Source organism: Staurois parvus, unplaced genomic scaffold, assembly GCF_062004578.1.
Source record: "Staurois parvus isolate SC_StPar_1 unplaced genomic scaffold, SC_StPar_1.0 ptg000078l, whole genome shotgun sequence".
NCBI classification, from domain to species: Eukaryota; Metazoa; Chordata; class Amphibia; order Anura; family Ranidae; genus Staurois; species Staurois parvus.
In genome coordinates, this window is record NW_028317874.1 from 6927190 (window position 1) to 6940056 (window position 12867).

The 12867-nt window shown below is 38.6% G+C and overlaps 1 protein-coding gene across 1 annotated transcript in view; it reads right to left on the bottom strand.

Annotated features, from left to right (window-relative positions):
- Positions 1-12555, bottom strand: part of CLSTN2 (calsyntenin 2) — a 1070252-nt gene extending 1057697 nt beyond the window's left edge. Inside the window, exon 1 of the mRNA XM_089669513.1 lies at positions 12245-12555. Within this exon, the coding sequence (XP_089525639.1) occupies positions 12245-12311 (67 nt within the window). The 5' untranslated portion in view covers positions 12312-12555. The remainder of the gene's footprint in view (positions 1-12244) is intronic.
- Between the last annotated feature and the right edge of the window lie 312 nt (positions 12556-12867).

Here is a 12867-nt window from a genome sequence, read left to right on the forward strand (position 1 = left end):
TTCAGAACCAAATTCCCCTGTCCCCTTCTTTCTCAGTTGTCCCTCCTTTTGGTCTCATGGATATCCCTCTAAAATAAAATTACTATTTACCTACTATAAGTGCTATACTGCACTATCAATACTAAGCTTTTCACCCAACCTCTAAATTATTGTTTTTTTTTTTGTTTTTTTTTAATCCAGTCTAAAGGAAGCGTAATGGTAAAAAAGGAAGTACAGGTTTAACCAACTATTTATTGTGTATATGTTTTCTTCATAACTGGGGGCATGGCAATAGTATGTCCACTGCCTGCATTCCTTGTGCTAAAAGGCATCCTTAATATCAGACAATTTGGAGATGTTAATACTACTGAACTGCAAACCATGTCACTGCTCCTAGTGCAGACCAGACAGCTGCTGACTGGTCAATGGGTTGCATGATGCCCAATATTGGTTACAACTCCCTCAGAAATCTGATTGCTGAGTAATACATACTGATCATCGTGCTGGCCTCAAAGGGCAGTTGGGTGTAAATGGACAATGGAGTCTGTTTACACCTGTCCCTGTGCACTCTGCATAAACATGACATGAACCTGTCATCCGCCCACTCTGCTCTGATCAACAGAGGATCAGTGGACAGATCCCCTACTGATCATAACAGAGCCCACTATGTGTGAAAGGGGCCTTATTGAATCTATTTTACCTTCCATGTGCTCTTCCACCATTCTGTTCATCAGCTGTATCCTCAATCCACCTCCTGATGCAGCTGGATTAAAACTGGTGGGAGCCAACAATTTTTGGCTTCTTCAAATACTGGAGAGTCTGCAGAGTCATATATATTGGATCTATTTTACCTTCCCTGTGCTCCTCCACCACCTGTGCTGTATCCTCAATCCTCAATCGGCAAGTTAAGGAATATAAGGTAACAAAAGAAACTTGTCTCATGGCATACTGTATCTATAGGTCACCAATAGTTACAAATGTATGAATTGCCTTGCCTCATGTAGATAACTTGACCCTAGCATTATACCTTTTACAGACTAGGATACATTTTATGTTGCTTCCAAAAACCAGCAGTGATCACGCTAGGGTGTAAAAAAATTCTACATGCATGTTTAGACTTTCATTATCCTGAAAGAACATTCATTACAGACTGTCAAAACATTAATGTGAATGACACATGGCACTTGTCACCTTCTTTGAAGTAGCAATGTCAACGCTTAGTAGACTAGCTAGTGATATGGATATGAAAACATATTTCTCATAAGTTTTGAGAGTGTACGTTACAGCTTATCAAGCATGTGTAGACTATGACCCTGTTCACCTAACTCCCAACCTCTTGTTTTTTTGGAGAGACTGTTCCACCTTTCAGCAACACATTCCTCTGTCCTTCTTTCCTTCAAAGTCAATACAGTACAGTAGCTAGTGATATGGATATTAAAGCATATTTTCCCATAATTTTGGAAAGTATCCATGGCACCACAGCAGGTATGTGTAGACTGTGATCCTGTTCACATAGATCCCATTGTGTCCCTCTTTTGGGAAGGCTGTCCTTCTTTCAGAACCAAATTCCCGTCCCCTTCTTTCTCAGTTGTCCCTCCTTTTGGTCTCATGGATATCCCTCTAAAATAAAATTACTATTTACCTACTATAAGTGCTATACTGCACTATCAATACTAAGCTTTTCACCCAACCTCTAAATTATTGTTTTTTGGGTTTTTTTTAAATCAAGTCTAAAGTAAGAGTAATGGTAAAAAAGGAAGTACAGGTTTAATCAACTGTTTATTGTGTATACGTTTTCTTCATAACTGGGGGCATGGTAATAGTATAGGAGATTTACTAAAACTGGTTGACTCAGAATCTTGGGCACCTGTGCATGGTAGCCAATCAGCTTCTAACCTTAGCATGTTCAGTTAAGCTTCAGCAATAAAACCTGGAAGCTGATTGGTTTTTATGCAGAAGTGGACAAGATTCTGAGTCAACCAGGTTTAGTAAATAAACCCCAGTATGTCTACTGCCTGCATTCCTTGTGCTAAAAGGCATCCTTAATGTCAGACAGTTTGGAGATGTTAATACCACTGAACTGCAAACCATGTCACTGCTCCTAGTGCAGACCAGACAGCTGCTGACTGGTCAATGGGTTGCATGATGCCCAATATTGGTTACAACTCCCTCAGAAATCTGATTGCTGAGTAATACATACTGATCATCGTGCTGGCCTCACCATATTTAGTGTGCAGGCTTTATATTTAGTTCTAATATGGAATGTTTTGACATAATCTGCACAGAGTGTGGCTTGAAAAATAGATTGTTGCTCCAAAATCCAGCCTTTGTTAACTCTGTACTGTACGTGAAGCCTGTAATCTGGTTCCCCCAATATAAATACTTTGTCTTGAATATAAAAAGTGTGTATAACACAAAACAAATACACTGGTTATCCTAAAAGAACTTCTGCATTTCACTAACTGTAGTTATCAAACATATAGTTGTTCCACATGCAAAACATCTGTATCAAAATTTGTCTAGAAAAAAGTCAAATGAATATTCTCTCACATTAATTGGTGAACATGCATCGTAGTCACCAAATTATGATTTTTGCCTTCTGCAAATATAGTTTTCTATAATCTCAGAATCACTTGTGACCTTTAGCTCCTGATTCATTTAGCATTCCTGGTCACACACACTTAATCCTTACATATAAACATGATAGCATGAAGTGTAGGAGGATTACAGTGTAAGGTAATTTACCTTCACCAGAGGCTGCCAAACTATACTGTGAATAGGAGGCCATGACCCCTTCACTAATTAGCTAGTTCCCAGCAATGACAAGAGACCCATTTATTGGCTTGGGAATGCAGCTGAGTAAAGAGAAATGAAAGAAGGCAGAGAATCCCTAATAATGTAAATCAGAGTGCTGGGATGGCTGGGCTCATAGAGTACAGAATTATTGAAATAATGAACTGGGACCTTTACCAATTAAATGAAAGATGTCCATGGAAAATCTGCATTTTAAGTTCATATAACGTCTTTGATAATAATATGATCATGAAATATTTTATTCATTTTATCTAATGACTACTGGATGAAAGCAAAATTCAGATGTATTGAAGAACTTAATCCAAAAGTTACAAACCTTGAAGAAGATTTAAGGATTGCTTGGAGGAGGATATTTAGAGTTATGCACAAAAGGACATAACGTTAGCCTTCCTTACTCCCATATCTGCATTTAGACCTGAAAGCCAGCAAGGGGCCCACAAGCATTTACAAGAACTTCAATATGGTAAGAGCATCTGACATACAGACATCAGCTTCCACAGGGATTTGCAGGAGCATGAAAACATGTTTCAAGCTGCCCCTAGAAGATCATACTATACCCTCCTAGTTAAGAATGTTACTACTGGTCATCATTATCATTAATAGGAAAGGTATTTCAGTTTCAGTATAAAACTATGCTTGTACTGAGATACTGGAAAATCCATTCCCTCCCAGTTTTTCACTACCCACTACCTTGAAAGAGAGCTCATTACAGCTAATCATTTTTTGACCTTTGTTTTACAATATGGTTACTAAAAAAAATAAAGGAGACAGAAAAATTAATCATAGAATGTAGAAGGATCATTGAAACTCATGAAAGTAATGACAATGTAGACATCTACTAGGAAGTCTGGGCATTGGGCAAAGAGCCCTTGGGTAAGAACACTGTTTTGAGTTTATCCCAAGACCAGTACCCAAGTACAAACACTTATTTACTATGGATAGAAAGATAGAAGGATGATAGATAGATAGATAGATAGATAGATAGATAGATAGATAGATAGATAGAATTCAGATGCACATGTAGTTCCTCCTCTCATTCTGATGGCTACAGGGATCCCCCAAACCCAACTCTGCACCACTAACTCTCCACAAAGAAAGGCTTTGTTACCCATATCACAACTCCCAACTCATCAAAATTCTCAACGCTCCACCCAAGAAAGTTTTTTTACCCACATCACAACTCCCAACTCATCGTAACTCCCAACTCTCCATCCAAGCATGGTTTGTCACCCACATCACAACTCCCAACTCATCATAACTCCCAATTCTCCACCCAAGAAAGATTTGTTGCCCACATCACAACTCCCAACTCATTGTAACTCCCAACTCTCCACCCAAGAATGGTTTGTTACCCATATCACTTGCATTGTGCCTTTGAACCTGGTAGAAATTTGATTAGTCAACTCCTCAGGGCATTCTTGCATGTCACAGCCCTCTTCTGTAAGTGTCTAATTCCTCTTGGTGCTGGCCCAGCTCCTTCACCCCTCTTTTCTCCTCCCAACATTTTTGTAGCAGCTAGAGGAAGAGCCTAGTGGAATAATATATAGTGTCACTTGAGTAATAACCCTGACTCTACTGTGGCTACTAATATCGCATCCAAGATGGCAGGCTTTTGGATGTCTACATAAAGGAGGCTTTTACAGGTGAGTAACATGCATAAAATACATTAAATGTACATATATTTTTATAGTCTGGTCTGGTGACATGGTCTCTTTAATATTCTTTTTTTTTAGATTTCACTATTGCTAGCAAGGCTGACAAATGTATAATTACTGGCAATAAATGGATATATGTTGATATTCAGAATGAGATGTGACGAGGTTATGAAATTTCCGTATAAGAACAGGCATTGCTCAGTAGGATTAAGCTGTTAATATGTGAAGAAGCATTCTTGATTTGCACAGGGCCCTGTGCAATGTTCTGTTTACTTACAAGAAATAATGCAACATGCTACATCAGTGTTGTGAAGGTAAATGGCTCTAGACAGTTCATACAATCCCCTTGTATCTTTAATATTCCATCTGTAACAACAGGAAAGAGGTCTGAAGTAAAGTTTACTGGAGAGAGTGAAGATATGCACTTATTTAGTGACATTCCCTGGGCATTTCTGTGACAGGTACAAATAGTGGAAGCCACATGGAGCTCTCCAGGGTACTGGATGTATTGTCATATACTGTGCCTCTGAGTCCTTGGGAAATGTAATCATATTGCTGGTTATCCAGGGACGTGTAGGACTGTCACGCATCAAACACCTATATAGAAATGGTTAGTGAATTAATAGTGCAAGCAAGGGGAATCCGATTACTGAAGACTATAACATATTGGCCACGCAACTAAACAAAATAAAATTGTATTTTAACCCAATATATAAAATTTTTAAAGGACATTGTTTTGGAAGGGAAGCAGGTCTAACAGCATTCCTTAATAAGCGTTAGCCAAGGCAGTCATGATGTACAAAGTACAATTCAGTAACCCATAGAAAATAGTCAGAAAGGTATTTGAGGATTGGCTACTAGGAGTTATTGAGCTCTGAACATTGCAAATTGCCTGATCAAATGAAAGTGTGTATTTACTGAGAACATGTAATTCTAGGAACTTGTTAAAGAATACTATTCATTAAATGCTTGTATGCTTTAATATGTTATAATGACATTTATCTGAGCAAACATAATTCTATAACTGGACATGTAATGTATTTCAGATGGAAAAAATTCATCAGGAACAACTTATTACAAAGCTATGCTGAAATTTATGTAACGATCCTCACTCCTGGGGTATGAATATTAATGTCATGCCGGCCCACAGCATGTTGCTGGGGCATCCAACTGGCAGATGCCATGCCTAAGCCTATGCAAACACCATCCAATGGCTGGTCAATTCTAGCACATTATAGCTCCTACTTTATAACTCTGCCTTTAGTATATTAGTTAGTTCCCTCAAATACAACAAGAAACATAAATTATGATCATATTTGCCCATATCAGCCTTTGTCAACATTTTAACCCAGAGGAACTCTTCAAATAGCTTTTAGGTCTTGGAAACTGCTGCTAAAACCAATCGATGGGGGTCAGTGGAAAAAATGGCTCTTACATTGGTGGTGTATAAAAAAATGTCCCTTACAGTGATTGGCAGAATACAAGCTTAAAATCCTTGGTGATGTGTAGCTAGCTCTGCCAATTGGAGCTGGCCCTGGAACTATTCAGGCACCAGTAAATGGAAGGTTAATCAGCCACAGCTCAAGGAAACCCTAGCAAAAGCTGGTCTATACTATTAGGGCTGGATTTAGCATTAACAGTCTGTACAGTTGCTGTTCTTTATCCGCTTTCCCGCCACCCTACAGCAGAAATACTGCTACAGGGCAGCAGAGCTGCACAAAATCACACACACACACACACATATATATATATATATATATATATATATATATATATATATATGTGATTTTGCATTTCTGGTTAGGGGGCATGCGCACACCACCATTGGTGGCCTCAGCTGTCGATCACCAGGTCCCAGCCGGTGATTGACAAGCATCACTGACGGGGTAGAGACCTGTATGTAAACAACACAGATCTCTCTCCTGTTAGCTTCTCCACATTGTTTTGTATTGCTCTGCATAGCAGAGCAATAGAGAGCAATGTGCTGACACAGTAAAGCACACATGCAGCCAGGGGTGGACTGACCATTTGGAAACTCGGGCACTGCCTGAGGGCCTGGGGACAGTAGGGGGCCCCATGAGATGCCCCTGGTACCTTTTTCATAGGCTTTTTTGAGTTTGGGCAAGGACACAGAGGCCCCATGATCCCCTATTGCCTGGGGGCCCCATGAGTTGTCAGTCCCCCCCTGCACACAGCACACTGTAAAACAGCACACAGTTAAGCCTTTGATTGCCCCAGATGTTAATCCCTTCCTGCCCAGTGCCATTAGTACAGTGTAAGCGCTCTTTCTGTTAGTGTCACTGGGGATGTCAGTGACAGTTAGTTCCCCCCCAGTGTCTGAATGCCTCCTGCTATAAGTAGCTGATTGTTGCCATTACTAGTATACAGAAAACATTTTTTTCCAGTATATATACCACCATTTGTAAATGCTATAACTTTCACGTAAACTAATTCATTTACACGTATTGGGATTTTTTTTTTTTTTTTTTAACAAAGACATGTCACAGAATACATTTTGGCCTAAATGTATGACAAAATTTGATTTTTAATTTTTTTTTACTAAACAAGTTTAATGGCAAAAAGTCAAAACTATAGTTTTTTTCTCAAATTTGTTGGTTTTTTATGTTTATAGCGCAAAAAATAAAAACTGTACAGGTGATCAAATACCATCAAAAGAAAGTTCCATTTGTGGGGAAAAAAGGACATAAATTTAATTTGGGTGCAGCGTTGCATGACCGCGCAATTGTCAGTTAAAGTAACACAGTGCCGAATCGCAAAAAATGGTCTGGCCAGGAAGAGGGGGGATAAATCCTCAGGAGGGCAAGTGGTGTGCAATAATAATACACCTCTTCAAAACATAGGAGGGTAATTCCTGGCCAGATTACTGTGGGAGATATTGAGTTAGCTTCACTCATTACAACAATTAGTATTAACATTATGCAAGTATTGTGAGGTTCAACAATCAGTATGGAATGCACAGTGTATACGGGGTATAATCAAGCAAGGTTCTTATTTTATCTATAGGGAACTGAAAAAGTGTTTGCAGTGGCTAAAGAACACCGGCACTGGGCCACATAACTCATCACAATTGTAAACTCAATGCGTAGCTTAACACATTTCATAAGAACTGAAATTCAGCATATCACGAAAGGAGCTCCTGTTCATCAGTCTGTGTGGCATTCCAATGTCTGCATTGATGTTATTATCCCTTATGTAGTCACTGTCATAATTATGATACGGCCAAAATGATACTGAATGGGGTTTCCAATATATATATATACTGGATGTATATATATATATATATATATATATATATATATATATACTGCTCAAAAAAATTAAAGGAACACTTTGAAAACACATCAGATCTCAATTGAAAAAATATCATACTGGATATCTTTACTGATATGGACTGGGTAATATGTTAGGAATGTAAGGATGCCTCATAGTTTGATGTGAATGAAAATAAACCTAAAGAGGACTGAATTCAAAGACACCCTGAAAATCAAAGTGAAAAAATGATGCAGCAGGCTAGTCCATTTTGCTGAAATTTCATTGCAGCAACTCAAAATGGTACTCAGTCGTTTGTATGGCCCCCACATGCTTGTATGCATGCCTGACAACATCGGGCCATGCTCCTAATGAGACGACGGATGGTGTCCTGGGGTATTTCTTTCCAGGTCTGGACAAGGGCATCACTGATATATATATCATTATCTAATATTTTCTCTAAGGTAAAAGTTGCATAAGCCACCAGTGTTGGAAGGAAGATACATAATACATGAATATATATTACATATATAATGCACTGGAATATATCATATGGATCTCTAAGTTTGTCTTATACACAATACTAAAGTCACTACCACTACAGGATACATTTTGGCATGCCTAATGATTTACGTTTAAAAAAGGATTAGATCTGAAGCTGTAGAACGTGACATATTCAAATGAAGACATGTACTTCGCCCTCTAAGGTAATACAGGTTCAGTAAATATAATTCATACTTTTAGCCTGCTGCACTTAGTCAGTGTGAGGAAAAAATCTATACAGTATGGGTACTTAGATTGGAAGAAGGATGGGATTACACATGTGTTTATTTTGCCAACAGGTGATGTTGGTCTAACACAGAGCATACAAACAGGATTCTTGATGCACAGCTTTGGCTTCAAAACATGGCCAACTATAATTAGGTCTCCTTAACCATTACCACACAAAGATTGAGGACTTCCAGCTATCAATGTTTATTCTTAAAATTGATATCCCCACAACATTTGTTATTTAATGGCAGAGTTCACATATTTTCTGCTGAAAATATAGCATGGTCATAGTTACTTGCAAAATACTTTCATGTTATTCAATATTCCACAGCTCTGCCCACTATACATTCTACTATACTGAGCCATCATTGTAAATGTTCACATCATCAATGGCCAACATCTACTTTCATATCCTCATGTCCAGTGAATGAATGCTATTTGCTCCAGATCTTGCACATGCACCTAAGATTTGGTGTGGCTTGTCATTGTTTGGCCATTGCTAAGCAACATTTATGCTGGAAAAACACTAAATTAACAATTTTTGGGAGATCCCTCATAACCACACAAGCCCTCAACCTCCAGCTCCGAGAACTACCTGGAAGGCGCCGGTGATGAAGCCTTCCCAGCAGGAGAAACATAATTTAGTTTTGCAAAAGTTAGCTGTTTACCAATGAGTGTAAAAGAAAAAAAAAGATGCTAATTTGCCTTTTACTGCAAAGGTTTGAAAGGTCCACTTTAATATGATAGATATAAGCCATTCAACAGTGAGTACATTTGTACAGTATTTTAAACAAGGCAATGATAAAACAAATCAAACAACAAACAAAAGCTGCAGTGCTGTTTTTGACCAGAAATAGGTGCTATACTGAATACACAAGCCTTTAACAAATGTTCATCAAGCCAAGTTTATGCTAGAGCACGAATCCCAATTATCCTTCAATTATGAACTATTTGCAGGTTATGCAATTCTGAAGCTTAAATTTTATTTCAATATTCCATCTAATTAGGCTTAGAACCATCAGTCAAGTCACACATGGATGAAGGCAAGTGACTCATATCACAGATGCACCATCTCTTAATACTGCATAAGACTCACATAAGCCAGCATGCTTTTTGGTAAGCAACGGTACACAGACTTGTGCAGTCAATACACAGTGTGGTGAAATTCAAAAGGAAAAAGCTTTAGGATAAAATCAATCAAATGGGAGAATAAGAAAATATCTTAAAGACTGAAGAAAAGCATGCAAACTTGTTAACTGACAGCTTAACGCTCATCATTTCTTATTATATAACATAGCAGCACAGCTGTATAGTTATGCAATATGTTCAAATACAGTAACATAACCACCAGCTGTTGAAAATATGCATACATTTGGGCTTCATCATTATGATAAAGAGCAGTATGGGCTGATATAAATCAAGCTTTCACTGACTTCAGTAAACACATTGATTGGTAACATGGGTTACTGCACTTTACACATTCTCATGGCTCGCTGCACTGCTGGGTTAAATAAGCCTAATAGCTTAGAATGCAGATGATAACTTCCCAGGATCACAATTGTCATATCAGACAACAGATGGAATTAAAAATGTTATTTAGGAACACCTTGACAAGTTGACAATACTTGCACAATATTATAATGAGAGCAACTATAGATACCAAATAGCCATTGAAGTATAGTATCTCTATATAACCAAAGTTTGAAACAAGAACATCAGTAGCACTCTTTTTAGATATTAATTGCTGGGGGGGACTGTATTAAAATAATGTATTTTTGTAACAAAAAACATGTAAAGATGCAAAGTGCATTAGTTTGTAAACTCAACTGGCATAAAAGAACCATCAGTCATTGATGTAAAATAAACCCTTTCTAAGTCAGTTGAAGGCGCTCAATTCTTTGCCTAATGCAGAAGTTAACACAAGGCTTCAATGTGCTCCCTGACAAATCAGCATGTAAAAAACAACAACAGCAGTCACCACTGGATCCAGTGTGGTGAAAACAGACGCAAATGTTTAACGGGAACGTTAGACCCTTACAATGATGCATACCTCTATTTAGTAACTGACAGATGGCTGAAACTGGAGCACTGCTGATATCCACCTGCAACCAAAGCCAGTGCCATAGTCAGCCTTGCAAAGGTGCAATTCACCTGCAGGTGCAGCACACAGACCTCCCTCCCCTGAGCCAAGAACATACTTACTTTACTCTCTATGCCTCTGTACAGAGCTCTGAAGAGCAAAGTCATACCGAATCAATAGATCTGTCTTACTTCTCAGACTACAGGTCTGACTTTCCCAGGTATCAAGATCCCTGTGACAAAAGCAAGTGGTAGTTGAAAACCACTCCAATAAATGTGATGCTGGCTTGGAACTGGAATAATTAAAAAAATTGGAAAAAAATGAAAAAGAAAATAAATAAAATTATATATATATATATATATATATATATATATATATATAATTATTATTATTTTGCTTGTAAGTGAAGATAAAGCTTAACTATTCCTTGATGACTTTCAGTTCAACATTAGCAGGAGTGATAATAACTGCCCTCTGTGACAAAAGCAAGTGGCAGTTGGAAATCATTCTAATGTGGTGCTGCCTTGAAATATAATATATAATCTTGCTTATAGTTGAAGATAAAGCTTAACTTATTCCATGTTCACAAGGGATGACTTTCAGTTCAACATTAGCAGGAGTGATAATAACTAACCCCTGTGACAAAAGCAAGTGGCAATTGGAAATCATTCCAATGTGGTGCTGCCTTGGAATATAATATAATATAATATAATATATAATCTTGCTTATAATTGCAGATAAAGCTTAACTTATTCCATGTTCACAAAGGATGAGTTTCAGTTCAACAAGAGCTGGAGAGACAATAACTACTCCCTTTGACAAAATAAAAGCAAGTGGCAGTTAGAAATCATTCCAATGTGGTGCTAGCTTGGAATAGAAATATAATATAATATAATATATAGTCCTGTTTATAAGTGAAGGTAAAGCTTAACCTATTCCATTTTCACAAAGGATGAGTTTCACTTCAACAACAGCTGGAGCCACAATAACTACTCCCTGTGACAAACGCAAGTGGCAGTTCAAAATCATTTCAGTTAATGTGGTGTTGGCTTGGAATATAATATAATATTATATAATATCATATATTCTTGCCTATAAGGGAAAGAACAGTTTAACTTATTCCCTGTTCACAACGAGTTTCAGTTCAACAACAGCTGAAGTGACAACTACTCCCTGTGACAAAAGCAAGTGGCAGTTTGAAATAATTCCAATGAATGTGACGCTGACTTGGAATGGCAATCAAATCAAATCAAATCTAATCTAATATATAATAGTATTGCTTATAAAGTGAAGAGAAAGTTTAACTTATGCCCTGTTCACAAAGGATAAGTTTCAGTTCCCCAGCAGCTGGAGTCACAATTACTCCCTGTGACATCTCCACCCCAGCACACTACACACCATCAATGAGCACCATCTCTCCAGGACTTTGTAACATGCTCAATTTACTAGCCTTGAAGCTAGCTCATTCACAAACCATTGCACACCATGTAAAGAAATCACAAAACCTTTACTACAACAATTCCATCGTTGTAAAAAAAAGTATTTTTGGTTGGATGTGGAAGGCTCTGAGGGAATGGAATGGAGATGCTGGACAGCTCCTTGAAGGTTGGAGTCATGGTCCAGGAGAGGAAAGTGTCAGAGCCCTGGTGGAGGTCATCAGCTGATCTCTTCTTACCTTTAGAGGCGAGGACACTGCAGACAACACCCAGGAAGAAGGCAGCTGTCACCCACTGAACTGACATCCTTCCGATAGGAAAGTGCAGGCAATCCCTCTCCCACTAGGTGCTCCCGATCATACAACACACAGGCTTCTGGGGTGTAGTGGGAGCTCCTTAAATCACAATGTAGGACGCTGCTCCTTGTTGATCTCGTGTGCAGGGAGTGACAGAGGATCGGTGTCTTGGTTGCTCTCTCTCCCAGTCCCCCTTGCAATGCCTTGCTAGCGATGCCCAGTAATCTCAGCTCTCTGCTGCTATTTCTTCTCCGGAGCTGTCTGCTGGAGATTTAAATCCCCTAGTAAGGCTCTCTACTGCCATCTACTGGACGCCGCGCCTCTCCCTTCCACGTTACTACTAATGGCTTTCCAATCCGCTTCCCTCTAAGACCGTGCTTATTAACCCCTTATCCGGCGTGATAGGAAATCTGGGGATAAGTGACATACTAGAGCCGCTTACATAACAAAGGAGCCAATAACCGAGGGCACAGGAAATATTGACTCCCTGCCTTGCTGGAATATGGAGGCAGCACAGTCAGATACATTGATTTGTTTTAATTGGCCAATTCTCAGCTCTCTGTAGC